This window comes from Microcebus murinus, chromosome 14, assembly GCF_040939455.1.
Source record: "Microcebus murinus isolate Inina chromosome 14, M.murinus_Inina_mat1.0, whole genome shotgun sequence".
In the NCBI taxonomy this organism is placed as follows: domain Eukaryota; kingdom Metazoa; phylum Chordata; class Mammalia; order Primates; family Cheirogaleidae; genus Microcebus; species Microcebus murinus.
Window position 1 is genome coordinate 36,196,739 of NC_134117.1, and position 25,760 is coordinate 36,222,498.

At 33.6% G+C, this 25,760-nt stretch overlaps 1 protein-coding gene across 3 annotated transcripts in view; it reads left to right on the plus strand.

The window, feature by feature from the left end:
* The window catches only part of ATAD1 (ATPase family AAA domain containing 1), a 61,128-nt gene that overhangs the window by 24,792 nt on the left and 10,576 nt on the right, over nt 1–25,760 (plus strand). For all 3 annotated transcript variants that reach the window (XM_076009997.1, XM_012762895.3, XM_020280566.2), the window contains exons 3-8: nt 2,181–2,279; nt 4,642–4,762; nt 10,687–10,887; nt 17,997–18,103; nt 21,640–21,729; nt 23,543–23,593. In XM_076009997.1, the coding sequence (XP_075866112.1) occupies nt 2,181–2,279; nt 4,642–4,762; nt 10,687–10,887; nt 17,997–18,103; nt 21,640–21,729; nt 23,543–23,593 (669 nt within the window). The remainder of the gene's footprint in view (nt 1–2,180; nt 2,280–4,641; nt 4,763–10,686; nt 10,888–17,996; nt 18,104–21,639; nt 21,730–23,542; nt 23,594–25,760) is intronic.

A 25,760-nucleotide genomic window follows, 5' to 3' on the forward strand; every position in this document is an offset into this window, starting at 1 on the left:
TGTGTAATGAATGGAGGTATGTCCCTGAAGGTCCAGGAACAATTGGGATCAGTAGTTAGAGGAGCATTTTAAGGTGGAGCATTTTATTTTCAGTAAAATGAATGAGAGAAATTGTGACTAAAAATGAATGGAATGGAAGAAGTCAGGGGCCTGCTGAGGTAAATGTGTGATTAGTGTTTAGTGAGATTAAGTCATTGTGGATTATGGAACTTTGGAGTTTGGTTGAAGAAAGTGTGAGTGTATTGGGAATTTGATTGTTTTGTTTTTACTCTGAAGCATTATTCACCAAGTTGGCAGATAGAGTGAATGGTAGTGCTGAACAAGCATTGGGGATGAGGCTAACTAGTATATAGTATAACAAGAAATGTAAGGAGTTCTAAGGAGGGTATCACTGAAATAATGACTCTGTGGTCCTGGCCATTAGGAAGTCAGTATCGCCAGATCTGGAATAATTTAGTTGGAGAATAGAAAGAAGTGAAAGAATTAGAGTGCACATTTAAGGGAAGAGATGAGGTGTGAATGTGGGAGGAGGGGAGGGTATGACTTCTGTGGTCAAATAGGAAGAGCACTCAATCTAAAAGCTTGGATATAGACAGAACACTTAAGAGGTTACCAGATAATCAGTGGGCCTCGTGATTTTATTAATAATACAGTTTTGAGATGAAAGGTAAAAGATGACATAATTGCTTCCAAATCAGGAACAGTATCCTAGAAATCATTTTATACTGGATTAAATGGGATATTTGTAAATTTCTAGCTTAAAGCCAGGAAAACCTCCAGTTTGTGAGAAGTAGAATATTTAATTGGTAATGAGAGAGGGCTTTTGACAGGTATGTTTGTGATGAAAGGGGTTAGGTTAATTGAGATGTGTATTCTATTTAAGAGTTTTAAATGCAGGATAAATAATTTATGCTCGGTCTGGTCTGGGAACTTATAAATACAATATTTTGTTTAGCATATTAATTAGACTATATAATTTTCTTGAAATTGTGGTTTACTAGTTAAGGGCCAGGAAAGATTGAGTGCACAGTTTTTCATACACATGAAAGTCACATACTGTGATTTTAGTTTTAACTTAATGTCTTCCTGTTTTTAGTCCTGTTGTAACACTGTAGTTTTCCAAACTTCATTTCTGTTATTTTGAGAAAAATAATAACTGAAATACATTGTGAATTAATGATATACTAAAACCTTAAAAAGCCTGTAACTTCCAGATATTTTTAAGAGCAGCCATCACAGAATGCCAATTTGGAAGGTCCAACATTTGTTAACTACAGAAAGCCATTGTGAACTGCATTGCCAGTTAAGTGGCTTTTAAAGCTGTGGTTTATTGGAACTGAATCTTAGAAGACCGAGAAGCTGAAGTAAATAAGAAAATTGAGATAGATAGTAAGGAACAAGTAGTTAGTGTTGCCTGTTTAGGCAGGGCAGTAGATAGAAGTGATAAAGAAAAGCAATAGGAGAGAGAAACTAGATAGGAAAAAACTCAGTGCAGTGTTTTATACACATGATAGTAGAAGAGTACCATAGTGCAAAGTTATCTTCTCTAAGAACTTTCAGAGTACATATGGTGAAACCATGGGAAAGAGATTTAAAAACACTAACCTAAAAAGAGAAGATTGCTATCTGCACATGTCCAGAAAAGGTGTTTTCCAGAGTTTTAATGTAAATTTATAATAAGGGATTATACCTAATATATAAAGATAATTACATACTCAGATTGTTTGATACTTTCTATTTAAATGCATTTTTTTAAAGCTCTGTTAATTTAAGGAAGGAAACTCCAATTATACATTTCTTGGTATCCTGCACTCCTGTTTCATCTTGAGGTTTTACCTTTACCTGTCATGATAATACTAGTAGGAAAGAGAAACCAGGTGTATTCTGCAGTCTCATTGAAGCAATAGGAGTTCCTACTGGAAGGTACATGATGATCTCTTCAATCATGTACCCTATTTTCTCGTTTCCTAAGAGGTGGTTAAATTGCCCTGATTTCTGTGGGCAATCTTTTCTTTACCTAAGAGCTCACAGTGGGGAAGGATAAAATCAAGTGGCCTAAAATATCCCTGGAAAATTCTTGTATGTCTATTAATTGCTATTTACACTTCACATATATCTGTTTTGAAGTGCCAATATCTAAATATCAAACCAAAAGAGATTGCTTGTTCTTTTCTTTCTAGGCAGAAAAATTAATGAAGCAAATTGGTGTGAAAAATGTGAAGCTCTCAGAATATGAAATGAGTATTGCTGCTCATCTGGTAGACCCTCTTAATATGCATGTATGTATCTTTAATCTTAAGTTTTTTTTATTGTGGTAAAATACACATATATAATTTTTATATATGTAAAATATTTATTCTTTATCATTTTTAAGTATACAGTTCAGTGGTAATAAAGACATTTATATTCTTTTTTGCCCCACCCTTTCCCAGCCTCTAAAAATTTTTTTGTTGTTATTGTTTAATGTTTTGTGTCAAGAGTCCTGAAGACCACGACCAGGTTCATTGATTGTCTTGAAGGAATTGCAGGACTCAGTATGTGGTCATACTCCTATGTATAATTTACTACACTAAAAGGATGTAAGGCAAAATCAGCAAAGGGAAAAGGATATAGGGTGAAGTCTGGAGGAAGCCAGGTACAAGCTTCCAAGAGTCCTTTCCAAGTGAAGTCACACAGGATGTGCTTAATTATTGCATCAGCAAGTTGTGACAACACATGTGCAATGTTGTCTACTAGGGAAGTTCACAAGAGACTTAGTGCCGAGGGTTTTTGTTGGCGGCTGGTTATATAGATTCCCTCTTCCTTAAATGTACCAAAATTCTAGACTCCTAGAAGGAAAACAGATAGTCATGGTAAACCATATTGTTTGTGCAAACAGTTCAGGCACACTGAGCTATTCTTGTCAGAGAATGGTGAGACTCTAGAAATCTAAGTTCCCGGATGCCAGCTGAGGGCCAACCTTATACAGCAGGCTTTTCTGAGGATACCAGCTTCAGGTCTGCTCTGTTACCTCTTTTCTGTATACATTTGTTTAGAAAACTTGTTTGGTATAGATGCGTTTGTGATATGTAAAACATACTGCTTTAAGTTGTGTGGATGTTTGTTTTATGGAGTTTAAATCTAGACTTTTATATGGTACGATAGACTTAGAATTCTAAGTCCCAGTTTTTCCATTCGTGGCCGTGGCAAATGATTTCCTCTTTGAGTCTCAGTTCCCTCATGTATAATCCAGAGATAATAAAATACCCTCTCTACCTACTTTATAAGAATTATTTTGAGGATCAGATTAATGTAATGTATAAGATCATATATGAATATTTTGTATATAATATTAAATATATTTATATAATATGTTAATGTTATTTTGACATAAATAAGTAGAATGAAATATCCCAATCTCCAAACCTAGAAAACAAAAATCTACAATGTTTCTTAATATCTGTTTATACAGAGACATATACACACTCTAGAATTAAGCCTCCCTTTGAATTTGATTTATAAATTTACAACGATACCTTCTTGGGGACCTGTCTATATTCATTTCTGAATAAGTCTATACTAACAGACTCAGTTTTTTGTTGCAGCTACAATGAAAGGATTTTTCCCCTCATATTTAGTTGGAAAAGTTTGTACCTTCTCTTTTCATCTTCCTTTTTTTCTTTTTAAGCTGTGAAGAAAGTAAAGTTTTTTTGTAAAAATTTTTTGTATTTGTTATTGTTTCTTTTTTTTTTTATTTCGGCATATTATGGGGGTACAGATTTTAAGGTTTCAATAAATGCCCATTCCCCCTCCCCCCACAAGTCTGAGTTTCCAGCATGACCATCCCCCAGATGGTGCACATCTCACTCATTATGTATATACCCACCCCCCTCCCACATGCCCAATACCCTATTACTGTAGTACCTATGTGTCCACTTAGGTGCTGCTCAGTTAAAAGTTATTGTTTGTAACTGGCCTCACCTCTAACTCCTTTACCATGCCAGCTTAGAGCTAGGTTGATTTTTTTTTTGAAGTCCTTTTCAGTTAGCTTATTTCCAAAAAAAAAAAAAAAAAACTTTTAAAGTTGAATCAGAAGATTTTCCTCATCTATTTTGAAATATGTATACTTAATATTATTTATAAAGGTACCTCATTAAGTTTTGATAGTTTTACTTTTGACAAATAAAATTTGGAAGTCCAGTTTGGTAGGTAATGTAAGATATAGACCTTCTAAAATTAATTTCTATGATGTTTGACAGCATCCTATATGAAGTAGGTACATTTCTGGTGAGCTCTTATCAGTCAGCCAATGCTAAATTATCTGTCTGAGCTGGTTCTCAGTCTTTTTGTGGCAGAGTATTTGCTCCTCATAAATGGAATGAATTCAGCTTATTAGACCCTTGCAGATTTTTGAGTATGTAACTTTTTTTTAATAATGACTATTAAACTCCTTTTTCCAGTATTATAGCAGTTTATTAATTTCATTATTACTGTGAAAAGTCTACTCGTATTGATATATAATTTTAACCTTTTATTATTTATGTATAATTTTATGATTAAGGTTTGCCATTTTGTATGTGAGTGTTCTATTTTGGGGGGATTACATTTACTTTATTGAGTGTATATTTGTAGTAAAATTCATGTTACCTTAACTTTTACTAGGTTACTTGGAGTGATATAGCAGGTTTAGATGATGTTATTACAGATCTGAAAGACACAGTCATTTTACCTATCAAAAAGAAGCATTTGTTTGAGAATTCCAGGCTTCTGCAGCCTCCAAAAGGTATGGTAAAAGTTTATATTTGCCTAACACATTAAAAGCCATGAATCGTCATTGAAACTTTCTGCTGTTACAAAACTGGTTTTCGTGAAATCAGTTTCTCAAGAGATCTGAGATACAGTGAGTGTCTTTTTAAAAGTAATTGCTGCCAGGCGTGGTGGCTCACGCCTGTAATCCTAGCTCTTGAGGAGGCCGAGGCGGGCGGATTGCTTGAGGTCAGGAATTCAAAAACAGCCTGAGCAAGAGCGATACCCCGTCTCTACTATAAATAGAAAGAAATTAATTGGCCAACTAATATATATAGAAAAAATTAGCCAGGCATGGTGGCGCATGCCTGTAGTCCCAGCTACTCGGGATGCTGAGGCAGGAGGATTGCTTGAGCCCAGGAGTTTGAGGTTGCTGTGAGCTAGGCTGACACCACGGCACTCACTGTAGCCTGGGCAACAAAGTGAGACTCTGTCTCTAAAAAAATAAAATAAAAGTAATTGCTCATTCTTTAGTTTTTGAAATTTAGATAAATTGTTCCCTGTATTTAGATGTCAAAATAATCTCCTTGTTTCAAACGTGTTTCTATTATTTCCAAGTAAATTAAACTTTGGGAAATTGAGATTAAAAAAATCCAAAGTGACAGTATATATTTTTTAAAGCTGAAATATCCTTTTGTTGTTTCAAAACTCTAGTGAATTTTTTTTCACTAGAGTGATCTTAATTATTTTTAGATGGTAGTCATTCTTATTTACAGGAAGTATTGAACTGCAGATGAACTGGAAATTAAATACTACTCCACTTTGCGAGAAACTTTTCCTTATTCATAATCACCTTGAAAGTCTTGGAACTTGAGTATTTATAACTGCAGTGTGATTCTTTTATTCTTATTCATGCAAATATTAATCATGCTTAGACTTGTTAAGGTGATTCAGGTGGAGATTACTTGGTAATTTACAGTGAGACAGGTAGATATGTGTTACCATGACTATCAGATACTAACTACAGATAACCTATTTAGTTCCATATAGCAGAAGCTCCTATTTAGTGCATTGTCAAAACTAGGATGAGTTTGATTTATGTTGCTAATCAAGACTGAACTCAGGCTGGGCCCGGTGGTTCACGCCTGAAATCCCAGCACTTTGGAAGGCTGAGGCAGGAGAATCCTTTGAGGCCAGGAGTTTGAGACCAGCCTGGGCAACATAGCAAGACCCCATCTCTATGAAAAATAAAAGATTAGCCAGGCTTGGTGGTATGCTCCTAGCTACTTGGGAGGCTGAAGCAAGAGGATCACTTGAACCCAGGAATTTGAGTTTGCATTAAGGTATGATGATGCCACTGTTCTCCCGCCCGGGCAACAGAGTGAGGCCTGTCTCAAAAACAAAAAGACAAGTCAAATTACTAGTCGCATTCATTTTTCAAAAAGGTGGATCTTTAAAAACATCAAAATAGCAGTATGTCTGTATAAATTGTAATTGCTTATAATCAATAATTTTGCAACCATATGAGAAAGGTGCATTATTTTATATATCAAAGGCAATTGAAGCATATATTAATACCTATGCATTTTTATGAGTAGGTAACTTTTGTTTCTGCTAAATGGAGGATGAAAATTATCAACAAAAATGCCATGTTCTTTTTATTAACGCTAACAACAAAGGTATTTATTATGTATTTCTTGTTATTTTTTGAAACAATAAAGCTGCTTATATTTTCCCCTAACAAAATGCATGTCATTTATTGTGATTTTTTTTTCCAAAGAAAAGTTTGAATGGGAAAGAATTTTTGAATGATTATCTAAGCCCAGATCAGGTAAAAGTTGGATTATGTAGTTAAGTTTCTTTACTACCCTCTTCTAGGTTATTTGGAGTCTGACAAAAAGAACTTTTCTGCATTTTCAGTTCGCAGTTTGAATTTAGGAAAATAAAGTGTTCCTTATATACTATTAGAAAATGCTCCTTTTTTCATCAATGATGTCCTAGTCCAGGTAAAATTGGGTGACTTTACCAGTTGGACTTGGTTCAAAGCCCCAGTTAGCATAGTGGATACCAAAGAATGGAGGAGATACTTCAAAAGTTATGTGTAAGTCTGCTGCTTATTTGAAAGCATCATCCAATTTAAAAGTTATGTGAATATTTTCTCATTATATAATCTAATGTTTGGCTATTTGAACTAGAAGCTTTACATTTTTGGAAAATTTTATATCAAGAACAACACTTTGGCTACACATGGTGGCTCATACCTGCAATCCCTGCACTTGGGGAGGCCAAGATGGGAGGATCACTTGAGGCTAGGAGTTCAAGACCAGCCTGAGCAATATAGCAAGACCCTGTCTCTACAAAAAATAAAATAATTAGTTGGTGTTGTGGCATGCGCCTGTAATCCTACTTGGAAGGCTGAGATGGGAGGATCGCTTGAGTCTAGGAGTGCAAGGCTGCAGTGAGCTATGATTGTGCCACTGCACTCCAGCCTGAGTAACAGAGCAAAACTCTGTCTCAAAAAAAAGAAAAAGTGCAACACTTTGAAAATCATTGATTTACTTTTTGACCCTCAACATAAATTGGATATTAGTATATAGAAGCAGAGTATAAAATCAGTTATGTACCATATCTATTCCATTTTGGGCCTGGAAATAGGTTACCTAGGTTAGAGTGATTGCTTTATTGACAATTTTGTTATCTTTAAACAGTTCATTGCCATCTAACCAGATCATTGCCTCACATGGACTACATAAAGATAATTTGAGAATGACTCATTATGCACTATTCATGCAGCGCATGAGATCATATTTAACTGATGAGGTCATGTAAAGATATAAAGTTGGAATTGGAGCTAATTCATATTGTCATGCCACTGATTGATGACAGAGACATGCTGTAAGATATTGCTGGTGTATAAAAAAGTAACCCCATTTGCCCCAAACATTTAAAAATTTAAAACAGTTAAAATTCCAAAAAAACAAATTCCATCTAAACACTATATGGCTTCTTCTATAAGCTTTCTGAATTCAGTAATTGTTATTTTGGCACATAAGTTTTATATTTTAGAATTTTATCATCATCCATGTTTTGGTATATTCTTTAAAATGTGGATAACGTAAGAAAAATATTTTTTGAAAAATTGATTATCTGATACTGTAAAGGCCTACATTCTCCCTATGTACTTATAGTTAAATAGATTTAATTTTTATAGATATTTTATAGATATTTTTGTACCATTTGGGCAAATTTTATGTTAAAGTCAATAAGCAGTTGTCCAAAAGAAAAAGAAAGAAAAGTTGGTCACTAGTAAGGTCAGTATATTATCACTAATGAGGATTATCTCAAATTTGGTGTTTGTTGTAGTACTGCTTTTCTTCCTCATCTTAAATCTTTAATTTGTGTGCACCACTTATTAAGTAAAGCCCTTACTGAAAACATCCCTCTTAAAAAGGGGTTTGAGTTTTTAGGCTTCTACAAAATACAGAATAATAAGCATGTTTTTTATTTGTTGAAATTGGTCATAATAGTATCAGATTAAGCTCAAGAAACTAGGTAAAAGGTTGCAAAACTAATAATTAAAGCCAAACATCTAACATTAATTTTAAGAATCATTCATTTATCACCCTTCATAAATACTAACACTGTGGGGACCATTTTGGGAAAAGGTATAGAAAAGGTGCCACGTTAAATAGTATTATTGCTAGACTCACTGGTAATGTATTGGATGAGACAACATGAATTTTAGTGAAATTTAACATACAAACAGGAATGGGGACAAAATTGTTTACTGAATGATTATAAAGCAGACGCTCATGTAACTGAGGTCAAGAAGGGAATAATAACAGCTCCTCGTGCACCTTAGCTCTAACCTCAGAAAGTTACGAGATGCAGAAGCTTTCGTTGCATGTTGAATCTTCCAACACTAGTAATTGCTCAATTAATAATATTTATCATAGTCTTCAAAGAGAAATATTTGGAAAAAATCCTGCTAAGAAGTACCAAAACTCAACTAGGAATAAAATATTTAAAGTGATAAGTGAATAATTTGAAACAAATATGACATTCTACAAATACTGCATACATTTATAAAGTAATAGTATAGCTGCAAAGTCAACAAAATATGGAGACTTTTGTATCAATACTGTTTTAAAAACCCTGAGATTTAAGTAATACGTTTCTAAAAGTTTGCTAGGAGATGTATATTCCACATTAAATAATATGATCAAAATGATAAAATGTAATAATAATTCCAAGCAACTGCAGTTATCCCATATGTGTTCAGTTTTAAATTAAATGACTTTAGATTACTATTCTTTTTTTTTTTTTTTTTTTTTTGAGACAGAGTCTCTCGATTGTTACCCAGGCTAGAGTGAGTGCCATGGCGTCAGCCTAGCTCACAGCAACCTCAAATTCCTGGACTCAAGCAATCCTGTTGCCTCAGCCTCCCGAGTAGCTGGGACTACAGGCATGTGCCACCATGCCCGGCTAATTTTTTTCTATATATATTAGTAGGCCAATTAATTTCTATTTATATTAGAGACAGGGTCTTGCTCTTGCTCTGGCTGGTTTCGAACTCCTGACCTTGAGCAATCCGCCCGCCTCGGCATCCCAGAGTGCGTGAGCCACCGCACCTGGCCCAAAATACTATTTTTCTTATATTTTGAATTTTATTTGTTTTATATAATATTATGAAAATTTTGGACAGCTACAAGTCCCCTCCAGTTTACTCTAGCATACCATCTGTAAATAGTCGTTCTTTAAATGTTATTTCATGAGAAAGTTGAGCTTTGAATTATGCAAATATTTTAAAAGGTCTGTAGATTACAATTCTTATCAGGCCTTTCTATAGACGATTTACTTACAGACTGGTTCATAATTTTAGTGTTATAAATTTAGTGTTATTATATATTTAGTATCATTAAAGTTTGAAAATACTACCTCATTTTAGTTGAGAAACTGTTGGTGATGATTCCCAAAATGTTCAAGACCCCAACCATTTTAGATTTTCATATGTTAAATTTATTACCTTAAATTGTATTTAGCAGCAGACTACTGTCAATGGACATTATAGGTTAATAATGCAGTCCTATCCTTTGGAAACTAAAACAAGAGTGACTGATCATGTGTTTCTTTTAAGAAAAGATCATCTTCTGTTTGGAAAAAGGCACATGTCCTTTTGGCTAAAACTTAAGTCTCTGAGTAACAGCAAAACAGTGTTTGCCAGAATCTGCTTTGAAGTTGTTTACCTTCTAATATCAAAGTGCTATAGTGCTCTTTTTAGCTTGTGAAGGTAGAGGATATGAGACAATTTAATTGGCTAACCATTGATAGAATGGTGTGATTTTGGGCAGGGTGCGGTGGCTCATGCCTCTAATCCTAGCACTCTGGGAGGCCAAGGCAGGAGGATTGCTTAAAATCAGGAGTTCAACACCAGCCTGAGCAAGAGCAAGACCCTGTCTCACTAAAAATAGAAAGAAATTAATTAGCCAACTAAAAATACATAGAAACACATAGAAACAATTAGCCGGGCATGGTGGCACATGCCTGTAGTCCCAGCTACTTGGGAGGCTGAGGCAGAAGGATTGCTTGAGCCCGAGAGTTTGAGGTTGCTGTGAGATACACTGATGCCATGGGCACTCTAGCTTGGGCAACAGAGTGAGACTCTGTCTCAAAACAAAAGAATGGTGGTATTAAGATCTTAGTCTTTAGAATCCTGAACTGGACCTTTTCATGAAGGCAAGAACTGTAATCCCCAATTATATGTTCTCACTGACATTGAACTTGGAACATGGTACCTTCCTTTCTATTTTCTTATCTACTATAAACATGATTAATAAAAGCAGAATCAAATATTCAAATGATTTTTGTGGGGGCAGAATTAATCTTATATCAATTATTACATAAAGTAAAGCAAATATCTCATTTTCTTAAAGGTAATAATAAAATAACATTAATTTCCAGGTGTTCTTCTCTACGGGCCTCCAGGCTGTGGTAAAACATTGATTGCCAAGGCTACAGCCAAAGAAGCAGGCTGTCGATTTATTAACCTTCAGCCTTCAACACTGACTGATAAGTGGTATGGAGAATCTCAAAAATTGGCTGCTGCTGTTTTCTCTCTTGCCATAAAACTACAGCCTTCCATCATCTTTATAGATGAAATAGGTATGCTATGTTTTATATGTGAGTATTTTTAACGGCCATTTTTAAAGGTGGTATTTATCATTTATTAAGCTACATTAATAAAACAAAAACACAACCAGCTACATTAATAAAACAAAAACACAATCTTGATATGCTTTGTATAATTTCTTCGTTGTAGAATAAACCATAGTCTATATAATCTATGTATTCCCCAACTTGATAGATAGGTTTCCCTGTCTTTTTGCTGTTAAAAGCAGTGTGCAGTGGACAGTTATGTACATGTTTTCTCATGTATGTATGTTTGCCCAGGATAAATACCTAGAAGTTGAACCATTGGGTTTTATGATATGTCCATCTTCAGCTTCACTAGGATTACCTGTTCTTCAAAGTGGTTATACCTATTTTTACTCCCATAAGTATATAGTTTCAATTTCTCCCATCCAATTTCTCTACATGCTCTATGAGATTTACTTTTTCAGACATTATCACTAATTTTTTCCAATTTAAAAAGTGCGAATTATCTCATTGTTTTAATTTATGTTTCCCTGCTTACTAGTAAATTTGGGTATCTTTTAACATGTTGATTAGTCATTTGGGTTTTCTTGCTTGTAAATTGCCAGTTTTTCTTTGGAGTTATTTGCATTTCTCTTGGTAATTCTTTGTTGATGTTTATTATGATTGCAAATATTTTCTAGACTGCTTATCTTTATTTATGATAGTTTTTTTTTACAGTGATTTAAATTTGAATTTAGTTACCTTTATCAGTAGTTTTCCTTTATGATTTTTTAACTTTTTATATCTGGTTTAAAAATACCTTAACTATTCCCGTAAGTATTCTCTTTTTAAAAAATTATATTTCTATATAGTATGATGTAGGAATCTAATTTCATTCTTTATTGGTGGACTCTGTTTTATGGATCAATACTTTAGTTCTGTTTCTGATACATTAAATATATAAATATATATAGCTTTACTGTATTATTGTAGCTTTATATATATGTAGCTTTAATTATATAACTTTAAATTATGTATAATTATATGCAGTATGATAGGCTATATAAAAATAAGGAGAAAGGAAGGTATAGATACAAAATACAGATTTGTTTGGGTTACTTGTTTTCCTTATGTATCTTTTCTCATCAATTTACTACTTGCAATTATTTGGGGGTTTTGATATGCATCTTGAACAAGTGATCATACAGCTAGGTTTTTTTGTTTGGTTTTTTTTTTAGTTAAGACTCTAACTGGGAAGTGTGGTTAGTTTAGTAGCTAGCCTTTATTATGATAGCAGAAATATTCAGATTTAGTTCTACTATATTATTTTGCACTTTTTTTTTACTCTAATTCTATCTAGGTTGGTATGAGAGGTATTAGAGTTTACCATTTATGATTAATATTCCATGGTATGTGCTTTTTTAAAATATACTAGTCTAGTGGACCTTTTTTGCTTATTATTCCTTTTTGCCTGTTACAGGTTTAAAAGTTTTATGTTCTTTTTCTTTTAGTGAAGTATTTAATATACATACTTGTCTGAAAAGTCAAAGGTTTAATTATCATCACTGCCCTCATCCCAAATAATACAGGGATCTTAGAACTCTTAGATACTGATAATTCCTGTCATCTGTTATATATTGTTGTTGTCCATCATTTTATTTTTCTTATTTTATACCTTCCATATTAGTTGTTATTTTATACTGGTATTTATTGCTTGTTTATACAACCACCTTTGCCAAGTTTTTTGCTCACCATTGCTTCATATATCCTGTCTTTTCTGGATTTAATTTTCTTCTTACTAAAGTCTTTCGAAGTTCTTTGAGCAAAGGTTATAAGGAGTGAATTCTTTCTGTCTTTGTGTGAAAACGTATTAATTCTACCTTCTCTCTTAAATGATGAATCACTGTCCCTTGGCATTTTGAAGGTATAATTCTGGTCTTTCAATCTTTCTTACTGCTTTTGAGAATTCCACTTATTGCCTAATATTTCTAAGTACTCTACCTTTTATCTCTAGTTGCTATTAGATTTTTATGTTGTTCTATTTGGCCACAGTTTTTCTAGGTCTGCATTTATTTTTATTTATTCTACTTTGCCTTGCTGTGGTTTTTAACCTGAGGATACCTGACTTTCATTAATTCTGAAAAATTTCTCAGCCACTACATCATATCTTTGAATGTTGTGATGCTCCCATTTAAAAAAAAAAAATCCTGTATTTCTCTAATTTTGAGTCATTTCCACAGTGCTGTCTTCTAGTTCTATACCATATTTCATCAGTTCTAAGTCATACTGTTCTGTTTGTTTTTTGTATTTTAACATCTCTGAAATTGGGATAGTAGGTTATAATTTAATTGGCAGAATGTTTCTTTTTAAAATATCTTTGTTTAATTGGCAGTATTTTAAATTTCTTTACGGTACGTAAAATAATGGTATAACTCAAATCACTCAATTTTTGAGTAGGTTATAAAAAGTAATTCTTGTTTTGGCTGTGTTTAATCTCTCAACCATTTGGTTTGTAGTCTCTTGATAATATTTGAACTTTCGAAGTTCTATTTGGTTCTTTTAAAAACATCTTTTTTTTTTTTTTACTGTAGCTTGCTCTTTCGTTAGAATGTCAATCCCTTTTATATCTTTAAAATTTTAAGCGTACTATTTTTATATAGTTTTTAAATTGCTCAGCTGTCTGACATTCTAATTTTCCTTTATGGTGTTGACTCTTTTTCATAGTGGTTTGTTTCCTTGTGTCACTTATAACATTAGATGGTTTTAGGCTTGTTTTTATATGAGAATCCTTTGTTGCTTAAGAGGATTCAGAGTATTTCTCCTATTTTCTCCTTAGAGCTTCAGGGGTCTGATTACTCAGGACCGACTTTTATGATAATTTCTTCGTTTGGGTGTTCCTAGACTGAATCGTAGTGCAAATTTAGACTTTATTGCTGAGAAAGGCCTCCCACCCCCTGAGGTCCTAGATTTGTATTTGTCAAGGGGTACATATTTACCCTCCAGAGCACAGGCAAAAAGACAAGCTTCTTTGTAATACCCTATAGTGATGAGCGTATTTTTTTTTTATTGTTATCTACACTTTCTGTGAGCATTCACCATTTCAAGCATTTTGGTTTCAACCTGTGCATGTCTATTAAAAACCAAGCAGAAACTTTTGATATACACAAACACAGACAGTGGCACAATCACCTCAAGTTCTGTCAGCTCTTATTTTCAGTTCCATTTTTTTCCTGAACTCTGGAATTTTTTTTTCTTTTCTTTCTTGCAATCAGATCTTTATTAACCTTTTCAAAAAAAGTTAATAGAGCCAGGCACAGTGACACATGCCTATAATCCCAGCTACTTAGGAGCTAAGGCTAGAGGATGGCTTGAGCCCAAGATATCAAGACTATTCTGAGCAATGTAGCAAGATCCTGTCTCTAAAAAAAAATTAATAAACTTTATTTTTTAGAACAGTTTTAAGTTTATAGAAAAATTGAGCAGAAAGTATAGAGTTTTCATATCTACCCCACAGTTTCTCATATTATTGATACTTTGCATTAGTGTGATATATTTGTTACAGTTGATGAACCAGTATTGATATAGTATTAGCTAAAGTCCATAGTTTATATTAAAGTTCATTCTTTGTGCTATACAGTTCTATTGGCTTTGACAAATGCATAATTTCATTACAAAATCATACAAAATAGTTTGACCATCCTAAAAATCCCCTGTGTTTCACATACTCTTCCCTTCCTTTCACTAAACTGGCATCCACTGATCTTTTTACTATCTATCGTTTTGCTTATTTCAGAATGCCATAGTTGGGGTCTTACAATATGTAGTCTTTTCAGGGTGGCTTCTTTCACTTAGCAATATGTATTTAGATTTCCTCCAAGTCTTCTCATGGCTTGATAGCTTATTCCTTTTTATTGTTAAATAATATTCCACTACAGTTTGTCTATCCGTTTATCTATTTAAAGATATCCTGTTTTGGACAGTTTTCAGTAAAGCTGCTAACAGCATTCATGGGTAGCTTTTTGTGTGGATGTTAAGTTTTCGACACAATTGGGTAAATACCTAGGAGCACAATTGCTGGATCATATGGTAAAAGCATGTTTAGTTTTGTAAGAAACTACTGAAGTGTCTTCCAAACTGGCTGTGTACCATTTTTGCTTTCCCACCAGCAATAAATGAGAATCCCTGTTACTCTGCATCCCCTCTCTAGCATTTGGTGTTACCAGTTTTTTGGATTTTAGCAATTCTGATAGGTATGTAATAGTACCTCATTGTTTTTTGAATTTGCATTTCCCTAATGACATAGGATGTTGAGCATCTTTTTATATGCTTATTTGCCATCTGTATATCTTCTTTGGAGAGATGCCTGTTCAGATCTTTTTCCCTTTAAAATATTTTGTTATTGTATTTATATTTTTATTTTTTTGATACATAATTGTACATATTTGTGGGGTACATGTGATATTTTGATATATGCATAGAATGTGTAATGATCAAGTCAATGTAATTGGGATATCTATCCATCCCCTGAAACATTTATCATTTCTTTCTGTTGGGAACAATTAGATTGTTTATCATATTGAACTTTAAGGGTTATTTGTATGTTTTAGATACAAGTCCTTTAACAGATATTTTTTCCCAGCCTGTGACTTTTTTTTTCCTTATCTTAACAGTGTCTTTCACAGAGCAAGATTTTTAATTTTAATGAAGTCCAACTTATCCATGTTTTCTTTGATGGATCATGCTTTTGGTGTTGTATGTAAAAGCTCATCACCAAACCCAAGGTCACCTAGATTTTCTTCTACGTTATCTTCTAGAAGTTTTATGGTTTTTTTGTTTTACATTTAGATCTCTGAATCATTTTGAGTTAATTTATGTGAAAGTTATAGAGTCTCTGTCTAGATCCATTTTTTACATATGGATATGCAGTTGTTCTATTAGTAGTACCATTTGTCAGATACACATTAAGTTTTAAATGAAATATTGTATTTAACTTTTTTGTTAAGGTTTGCATACACAGGTTGAACATTCCTAATCTGAAAATCTGAGATGCAAAATGTTCCATAATCTGAAACTTTTTGAGCACTGACGTAATACCACATGTGGAAAATTTTCACACTTGACCTCATGTGATGGGTTGCAGTCAAAACTTTGTTTCATGCACAAAGTTATTTAAAAACGCTGTATAAAATTACCTTCAGGTTATATGTATAAAGTGTACATGAAACATAAATGAATTTTATGTTTAGACTTGGGTTCTACTCCCAAGAAATCTCATACAAATATTCCAAAATTAAAAAAAAAGAAACCACAAATCTGAAACACTTATGGTCCCAAGCATCTCAAATAAGCAGTACTCAATCTGTATCTTTTTCTATCCTTTTATCATGCGAGCCCTTATATTTAATGTATGTTTCTTGTAAGCAGCATAGTGTTGGGGTTTTCTTGTTTTTAAACCTGGGCTAATATCTTGATCATGTACTTAGAGACTCTAGTATATTTACATTTAATGTAATTATACTTATCCAGCATTTTTTCACAGTATTTTAAGCAATCATCTTGCCAAAACCAGTTCTTGGTAGTAAAGATAATTTAGGAAGGTTAAGTAGATAAGTGAATTTACAAAATTTAACTTAAAAAATGGAGCCATTTAAAAATGACTGGATTGTCTACATCTAGAATAGATGGGTTAGTTTGATTCCTGGTCCAACGAATGAGGCAGGTTGTATGAAATTGAAACTATTTACAAAAATGTAAGATATATGTTTGGCATTGTAGGACTCTGTCATGTCATGGTAATGTGTGTTGGGGTTTTTTCCCTTAGAATTACATTTTTTAAAAATGCTTTTTGGGCTGGGCATGGTCACTCACACCTGTAATCCTAGCACTCTGGGAGGCCGAGGCAGGAGGATCGCTCAAGGTCAGGAGGAGTTTGATACCAGCCTGAGCAAGAGCAAGACACCATCTCTACTAAAAAAAGAAAAAAATTAATTAGCCAACTAAAAATATATTAAAAAAAAAATTAGCCAAGCATGGTGGCGCATGCCTGTAGTCACAGCTACTTGGGAGGCTGAGGCAGAAGGATTGCTTGAGCCCAGGAGTTTGAGGTTGCTGTGAGCTAGGCTGATGCCACAGCACTCTAGCCTGGGCAACAGAGTGAGACTCTGTCTCAGGAGGAAAAAAAAAAAAAAAAAAAAGGTGATTTTTAAAGCTTGAATCTAGCACATTCCAAAGCATTTCTGTGTCACTTGCATGTATAATGGACAAACTTTGAGTTGTAGTTTCAGTGCTGAAATGTGATAGTAAATCAAAAATGCAAATGATTTATAGGGATATAAGACAAAACATTTGACATGAGGATTGTACTAGAAAGCCCTCGATTTATTTTTACTGTCTTTTTTTTTCATTCTTAAAGATTTACCACCTCTTAATCTTTTCATGTTCTAGAAAAAACATGTTTTCCCCTTTTCAAAAAGCATTTCATGTTCATTGTAGGTAATTTGGAAGACAGAAAATAAAAGAGAAAGTTAAAATTGTCCTTAAATCCATCCCTAAGATATAACCAAAGTTATTAGCATTTTGTTCTATTTCTTTAAAGGGTATTTCCGTGTATTGTGTGTGTGTGTGGGGGGGGTCTGTGTATGTGTATGCTAGCATGTGTGTTTTAAACTGTTTTCTGTCCTACATGTTCCCACTTAATAGTGTTTTAGGCATTTCGCCATGTCATTTTTGTTTATTACTAGGAAAGTGTGTAAGGAAAAGGGCATGACCCCATAATTAAGAACGCATAGGGTTCAAATAACCTGGAAAGTGTGTGGGGGGGCACAAAGCACATAGGCTTTCCTCTAAGACTCTACTTGACCTTTTTCTAGTCTCCCAGTACCAGATCCTTTAGTTCTCTTAAATATGTTGGCATGAATGTATTTTTAGGAAAGAAATGAAGGTTATGAATTGTGTTTTAATTTGCCTAATAATATACCAAGTTTATTATATCAGACTCATGTCTGAAAAGGCATAGTTAGCCCCATTTCTTTGTAATCTTTCATAAAGTTGTCACAATTTAATTAAATGTTTTGAAATTATGTAAAGAGTAAATAATTCATTATTAATTTCTAAAGTTAAGGACCTTTTCCTTCTAGACTCCTTTCTACGAAACCGTTCAAGTTCTGACCATGAAGCTACAGCCATGATGAAAGCTCAGTTTATGAGTCTCTGGGATGGATTGGATACTGATCACCGCTGCCAGGTATTTGAATGAAATCTGCCCTCAACTTTTACTGGTTTTTGTTCTTAATAGGAAATCTGGCAGGCTACTTATTATGCTTTTGTACAGAAGTCTTTTTTGTAATTATTTACACTTGCTAAGTGATGAGGATCCAAAAGTATATGATTTGTATAAATTTCATCCATTTGTGAGGGCTTCATGTTTAATAAAACATTAATAGATTGCCTAAATTCTTGAAACAGAGGCAATGGAAGAGAAAAAACCAGGACAAAGCCTCTCCTTGGACTTTTAGAACCTCTGTGCCAAGGAAGAAGTGACTAGTGACCATAGATATTGTGTACATATTTAAGTATTCTTTCTCTTTTTCTTGACTCTTACTTGTGACTCTTACCATAATTCTTTATAGTCTTTATTCTTAGTCCTTATTTCACTTACCTTATTTTCATTTTATCAAGTCTATCAGTTACCAAAACTTACACTTTCTTACCTCTTATCACGTATTCCTTTCTTTGGGATCCCAGTTTTATACCACGCCTAAGTTTCCTTGTTATGCAGCCAAAGAGAAAGCCAGCATTATTCTTCGGTTTCCCTCTTTGAGTTCTAAGTTTCACTTACTTTTTAACATCTGAATATTCCATACTTTCTTGTAAGCTCAGTGATGTATTTGATATTGAGTTAAATTGATATTATTAATTTTGAATAATAGTTTTAGACATATTCTACTTTTATATGAATCAGTTAGCTTTTCTCTAGAATTGTCTTTTCTGTGATTATAGATATAGCCCAGTACCCTAGCTAGATTTCTTGTAAGTATGATATGGTCACAATGAAAATAAAAATAGAGAATGACCCAATGAAACCCATTACCATTACTAGAAGCCTTGGTAACTGATGACATTCTTCATCTTGAGACATGAAAGGTAGGATTTTTAGGGTATTCACTGATGAAGTTAAGCTTTTGAAGCATAAAGTTAGATCTGGTTACTTTTAATGTAAAATAAAACAAAAAATTATCTCCATATTTTGTTTTTTAAAGACTTAAAAATTTTAACAATTCCTTAGCATTGATGACTTTGCTACTTACCATTGCTTCTCATTTTGAATTTTAGCTCATTTGTACTAAATATAATTAATATATATGTAAAAGTTCTTTGTTTTTGTCTCTTAAAACCACTCTTTAAAATTTGCTGCTGCTTTTTTTTTTTTTTTTAAGAGACAGGGTGCTGTTCTGTCACCTGGGCTGGAGTGAAGTGGCCTGATCACAGCTCACTGCAGCTTCAAACTCTTGGGCTCAAGTGATCCTCCCACATCAGCATTCCAAGTAGCTGAGACTATAGCCATGTGCCACTATGCCCAGCTAATTTTTGTTATTTTTTGTAGAGGTGGTGTCTTACTATGTTGCCCAGGTTGGTCTCAAACTCCTGGCCTCAAGAGATCCTCCCAGCCTGGCCTCCCAAAGTGCTGGGATTACAAGTATATACTACCATACCCAGCCAAAATTTGCTTCCTTGTGTGAAACTATGAGTGTTTTCAGTTACTCTTGCATTTTTGTTGGGAATATCTATTGTTTTATACATATTGATTAGACTCTATTGTACTAGCTTTATTTACATTACTTGATTCTATTTTCTAGCATTCCATCTTCCATGCTGGGTTTTTTAATTCTGTTTTGTTTTATTTTAGGCTATTTGTTTACCTATATTTTTTATCCAAATGCAGCCCATTTTTCATTTTTTGTTCAAATATTGCCGTAACCACAGTGTCTTTTGTGATCTTTTTTTTTTGAGACAGAGTCTCGCTCTGTTGCCCAGGCTAGAGTGAGTGCCGTGGCGTCAGCCTAGCTCACAGCAACCTCAAACTCCTGGGCTCAAGCAATCCTCCTTCCTCAGCCTCCTAAGTAGCTGGGACTACAGGCATGCGCCACCATGCCCGGCTAATGTTTTCTATATATATTAGTTGGCCAATTAATTTCTTTCTATTTATAGTAGAGACGGGGTCTCGCTCAGGCTGGTTTTGAACTCCTGACCTTGAGCAATCCGCCTGCCTTGGCCTGCCAGAGTACTCCTTTTGTGATCTTTACAACTGAATGTAGTTAGTCTTCTATAAGCTTCCATATCACTTTGAATCTCTACCAAAATATCCTTACTTATAATCATTTATTATCTTATGAAGTTAATTTATTTGATCACTTTTAAGGTTTGGGTAGAATTTTTTCTTTTTATTAATTTTATCAAGTTGTAGAAATCCTACAAAGAAAAATAGGTACAAGGATTAATATTTTGATTTTAGGACCACTTAACCCAAATACAAAACTGCATTATGTTGTGGCCCTAACATTTTTCAGATTTATGTTTATGTTATATTTTCTTCCTCTAGGTGGCAAACTTTCACAGGTAATTGAAAGTAATTTGGCTCTCAGGCTCCTGAATATCATTAAATATAAGGAGTAGGAGTAGTATATAAGATTTGGTGGATATTTTTTGATGCTCTGAAGTTAAATTTTAGATTATTTCAAAAATGTAAAACCTATTAGGCAGAAAAAAGATAATGTTAGAGAAATATTTTTCCATAGAATACAATCAGTTTTCATTAAAGTTGATTTTTTAATCTCTACATCCTTTATAAATAAGTGACATAGACCTAGAAATTGGCAGGGCCAACAGCATCTTTTTTTAAATTCTATCCAGCATTTTGATGTTTGCTTTTTACTGTGTTGCCTTTGTTTAAAGTTGGATTGCTTGAGGTTTTATTTAGTACTGAAAAGATATCATCTGGCATATGCTGATGGTGTCATGAGATGATATGAAATCTAGAGAAAAAGTATATGATATCTGTTAAAATTACCAGAATTTTCAGACTTAAGGGGAAATTATTCTCTTCATAATAATATTATTTTTTTGTTTGTTTTTTAGAGAAGGAATCTTGCTCTGTCTCCCAGGCTGGAGTACAGTGGTGAGACCATAGCCATCACTGCAAGCTTCCAACTCCAGTGTTCAAACCCTGGCCTCTGCCTCCTGAGTAGCTGGGACTACAGGCACACACCACCACACCCAGCTAATTTTGTTTTCAATTTTTTTTAGAGATGGGCTCTTGCTGTGTTGCCCAGGCTGGTCTCTAACTCCTGGCCTCAAACTATCTTTTTGCCTTAGCCTCCTAAGTTGCCTAGGGTTACAGGCATGAGCCACTGCACCTGGCTTCCATATTATTATTGTTAAAGCACTTGAAGTATCCCCCCATACTCTTAAACTATATACTCAAGCTATAATATAACAGCTTTCAGTCATTCAACATGTATTCATTAAGTAGCCATATTTTATAAAATATTATTCTTTTAAAACAAATCTTTATAATTCTTCAGTAAAGGTACTTGCAAGTGAATAGTACATATTTTAGTTATTAGAAAGAAGTCCAGTGAAAAGCATTAGTCTTTCCAGTTTTGCTATTAAACACTACTTAATTTTATTTTTTTATCTTTATCTTCTACACCCTAATAATGACAACCTTAAGGGAGTATTATTTGTAGATTTTAATACTTTCTGTTTTCTTTATATATTTAGGTCATAGTAATGGGAGCTACTAATCGTCCTCAGGACCTTGACTCGGCTATAATGAGAAGAATGCCTACAAGATTTCATATCAACCAGCCCGTATGTGGTTTTGATTGATAATATGAAGAGTTAAATATTCACCTTTTTATAGGTCTTTATCTGTGATTTTAAGAAGAGCATATTTTGTTTTATAGGATTTATGACAGGCAGAGAAAGAATGAGGCATAGGAAATCCCATAGTTGCTTCTTTGTCCTTTCTACCCTCCTTGCTTTTTTTTTTTTTTTTTTAGTTCTATCCTAAGATTAGTGGTATTTGCCTCTCTTCAAATATATAATTACCTCAAGTTTACTTAGCCACTTCAGTGATTTATTTTAGGATGTAGCAAGTTATCTATAGAGGAAGATACATAAGGAAATCAAAATTATAGTTTTGGTTTAGTGTAGAATAAAACTGAAGGAAATGAGTTAAAGACTTTTCCTGTTTTGAAGGCGTGGCATGAAGAGTAACTGGGATTTGCTTGACTAATTATTGGCAATGTAATCAGTGCTTCTCTCTAATAGGATTTATGATTCCAGTAGCTAAGATATTACACTTTAGCTTAAGAATACAAATGTGTAGGTGGTGTTGAACCAGTTCTACCTTCTTTCTAGCATTCTTTTTTGTCATTTAAGAAGTACCCTCAAGTAGATGATTATAACTTACTGATACCCTATAATTTTTGTGCAGAGTCCTCAAATCTTGTATTTTGTCTGCCTTTGGATTGAAGAAGAAAGAAAAAAACAGGTTTTAATAGTAGAAGATATGGTCCATGCAATCAGCTTGTTACATGTGTTAACCATTGAGAGGAACTTATTATAATTCCATTTATTATCTTTAGCTAAAAATCATTTATCCCATTTATATTCTATAACTTAACAGATCAGTTTGTGGCAGCATACATGGTCTCCTAAAGATTGATGATCATGGCTTCTGTAACATTGTGATCATCTATTGCTGTAGCTGCAACCTCTGGTTCCTCTGAGGATGCACATACTTAATTAACTATAATTACTCTATTAGAAAATATACATGATAAATCAATGAACAGATTTTTTTTAACTTAATGTAGGAAACTATAAAATTTATTTAGTATGACTGATATTTATTGAGCATTCATATGTGTCAGACACCTGCTAGGCTCTGGTGTTGTAGGGGAGACAGACCCATAAATAAATAAACAATGTAAAATGTGCTTTACAAAGGTATGTATAAAGAAGTGTGAGAGCCTGAGATGATGATGAACATGAATAATTCTGTCTGGGGAATCAGTGGATTCACAGAATCCCCCTGGCCCTTGAAGGATGATAGGAAATTGATAGGCAAATGAAATAGGGTGGGGGGCTTTCCTGCCAGTATTAATGAAGACAAATATATCATTAACACTAAATAAAAATTCACTAATGTAAATTAGTAAACATGGAATTTATATGTTGAAATGGAGGAACTGAGGAGGCATTGTCATCTTTTCTAATTATTGGTAAAAAAAAAAAATTACAGCAGTGGTAGTTTTTTGTAAGTTTCAAAAAAAAATGAAGATTGTAGAGATAGAGGAAAGACATTATAATCATAGGTTCTCATTTACTCAGTAAATCTTTTTTTTTTTTTTTTTCATTTACTCAGTAAATATTAAGGGCATGTAATTTCCCAGACATTGTGCTAGGCACTAGAAAAACAGGATAAGCAGATACAGTTCAGGAGGATATCCACAGATCATTTACTCTGGAGTCTCAAATCTAGACTTTGCTTTGACCTTATCAGAATTTCTGTCATTGCCTATAGTAGTCACATAGTTTATGAGGGAAGAAATATTAAGAAAACTATTTGAGCTTTATTTTTTTTAAAGATGCTAACTGGAAATTATCTTGGTTTTAGGCTTTAAAACAAAGAGAAGCAATCTTGAAACTCATCTTGAAAAATGAAAATGTAAGTAGAAAATTACAATTTTTCCCCATCCTATATATATGATGTTTATGTTCATAAAGTCATTTTAGAGAGAAATGAAGAAAGAATCTGGAAATGTATCTTTGAAATGTACCTAAATTAATATAAAACTTGTGGTTGCTTATGTAACTCAGTAACTATGATGTATTTGAACTAATTAAAGATAATTTCCTTAATTTTTTAAGAGCCACGTGTTTTTGTATCTATGCAGTAAAATACTCTTTGATATTTTTCAGACTATTTTCTGGTTATATAAGATACATTTATTTATCTTTGTACAAAAGTTTTGTTTCTTAATTGTAGTATTTTGAAGTTGGTATTTAGATTTAAGAAGGGATGATAATGAAAAACTTCAATAGCTTTGTGTTTAAGGTCTTTTTAAACAGTAATATAGTGACATGGTTCAAAAATTAAAATAATTTTTATTGTAATTATAACATAATTAAAAATTTATAACATAAATTAATATATTAAATGGCATACAGAGAAAATTCTTCTTTCCTCTCCTGTATTTCTCCTGTATCCTTTCAGATTGGCATCATATCTATACAAACAAATCATAATATATTGTTATTTTTACATAAACCATATTAATAAATCATGCACATTGTCCTGATTTTGCTTGTTCACTTATTTTTTATTTTATTTATTTATTTATTTTTTTGAGACACAGTCTCGCTTTGTTGTCCAGGCTAGAGTGAGTGCCGTGGCGTCAGCCTAGCTCACAGCAACCTCAAACTCCTGGGCTCAAGCAATCCTTCTGCCTCAGCCTCCCGAGTAGCTGGGCCTACAGGCATGCACCACCATGCCTGGCTAATTTTTTTTTTAATATATTAGTTGGCCAATTAATTTCTTTGTATTTATAGTAGAGACTGGGTCTCGCTCCTGCTCAGGCTGGTTTCGAACTCCTGATCTCGAGCAATCCACCCGCCTCGGCCTCCCAGAGTGCTAGGATTACAGGCGTGAGCCACCGCGCCCGGCGCTTGTTCACTTATGTTGGAGATCTTTCTTTCTTTTTTTTTTTTTGAGACAGAGTCTCACTCTTGCCCTGGCTAGAGTGCCATGGTGTCACTTCACAGCAACCTCCAACTCCTGGGCTCAAGTGATCTTCTCCCTCAGCCTCCTGAGTAGCTGGGACTACAGGCATGTGCCACCATGCCTGGCTAATTTTTTCTATATATTTTTAGGTGGCCAATTAATATCTTTCTATTTTTAGTAGAGACGAGGTCTCGCTCTTGCTCAGGCTGTTTTCGAATTCCTGACCTTGAGTGATGCTCCCGCCTTGGCCTCCCAGAGTGCTAGTATATAGTTTCCTTATTCTGTTTTTATTTTTTGTTTATGGGTTGTTTTTTTTGTTTGTTTTGTTTTGGTTTTGGCATTGCATAGGATTCCATTATATGGATTTATTTAATCAATGCCATTTTCAGGGCATTCAGATTGATTCTGGTCTTTCACTATTATAAAAATGCTATATTGAATAACCTTGTCATTTCACACTTGTACAGGAATATTATTAAAGTGAATTTTCCAGAAGAGGAATTGCTAGATCAAATAATAGAGTATTTGTAATTTCAGTAGCTAGTGCCAAATTATCCATGCTAATTTTACTCATATACCAGCAATATTAGAGTCCTTCTTTCCCTATGCTCATGCCAATGGAATATTATGAAACTTTGTGCTAAGATGATAGGTAGAAAATGGTTATCTTATTGAAGTTTTAATTTGCATACTTTAGGGGTGAAATGAGTGTTACATGTTTACAAGCCATTTGAAATTTTTTATCTGAATTCTGTGTTCGTATTCTTTGCCCAGTTTTTTATTGCAGTGAATTATTGCTTATAGATTTGTAGGAACTCCATATGTAATTATTATGAAGATTTGCCTTTTGTGTGGTTTGAAACTATTTTTTCCCAGGCTGTGTTTTGATTTTATTGGGGCTTTCTTGCCACTTTTATGGCTTCTGAGTTTTGAATGTAAATTAAAAAGACTTTTTCTGCTCTCAAGTTTATAAAAGAATTTTCTGTATTTTCCAAGCTCTTGCTACTTATTTTTCCAAAACTCTATAACTGAGTATATTTAAGTAACATCGTATTCCTCGCTATCCCAAACTTGATATCTGAACTCTAGTTGAACATGCTGCTAAATTAAG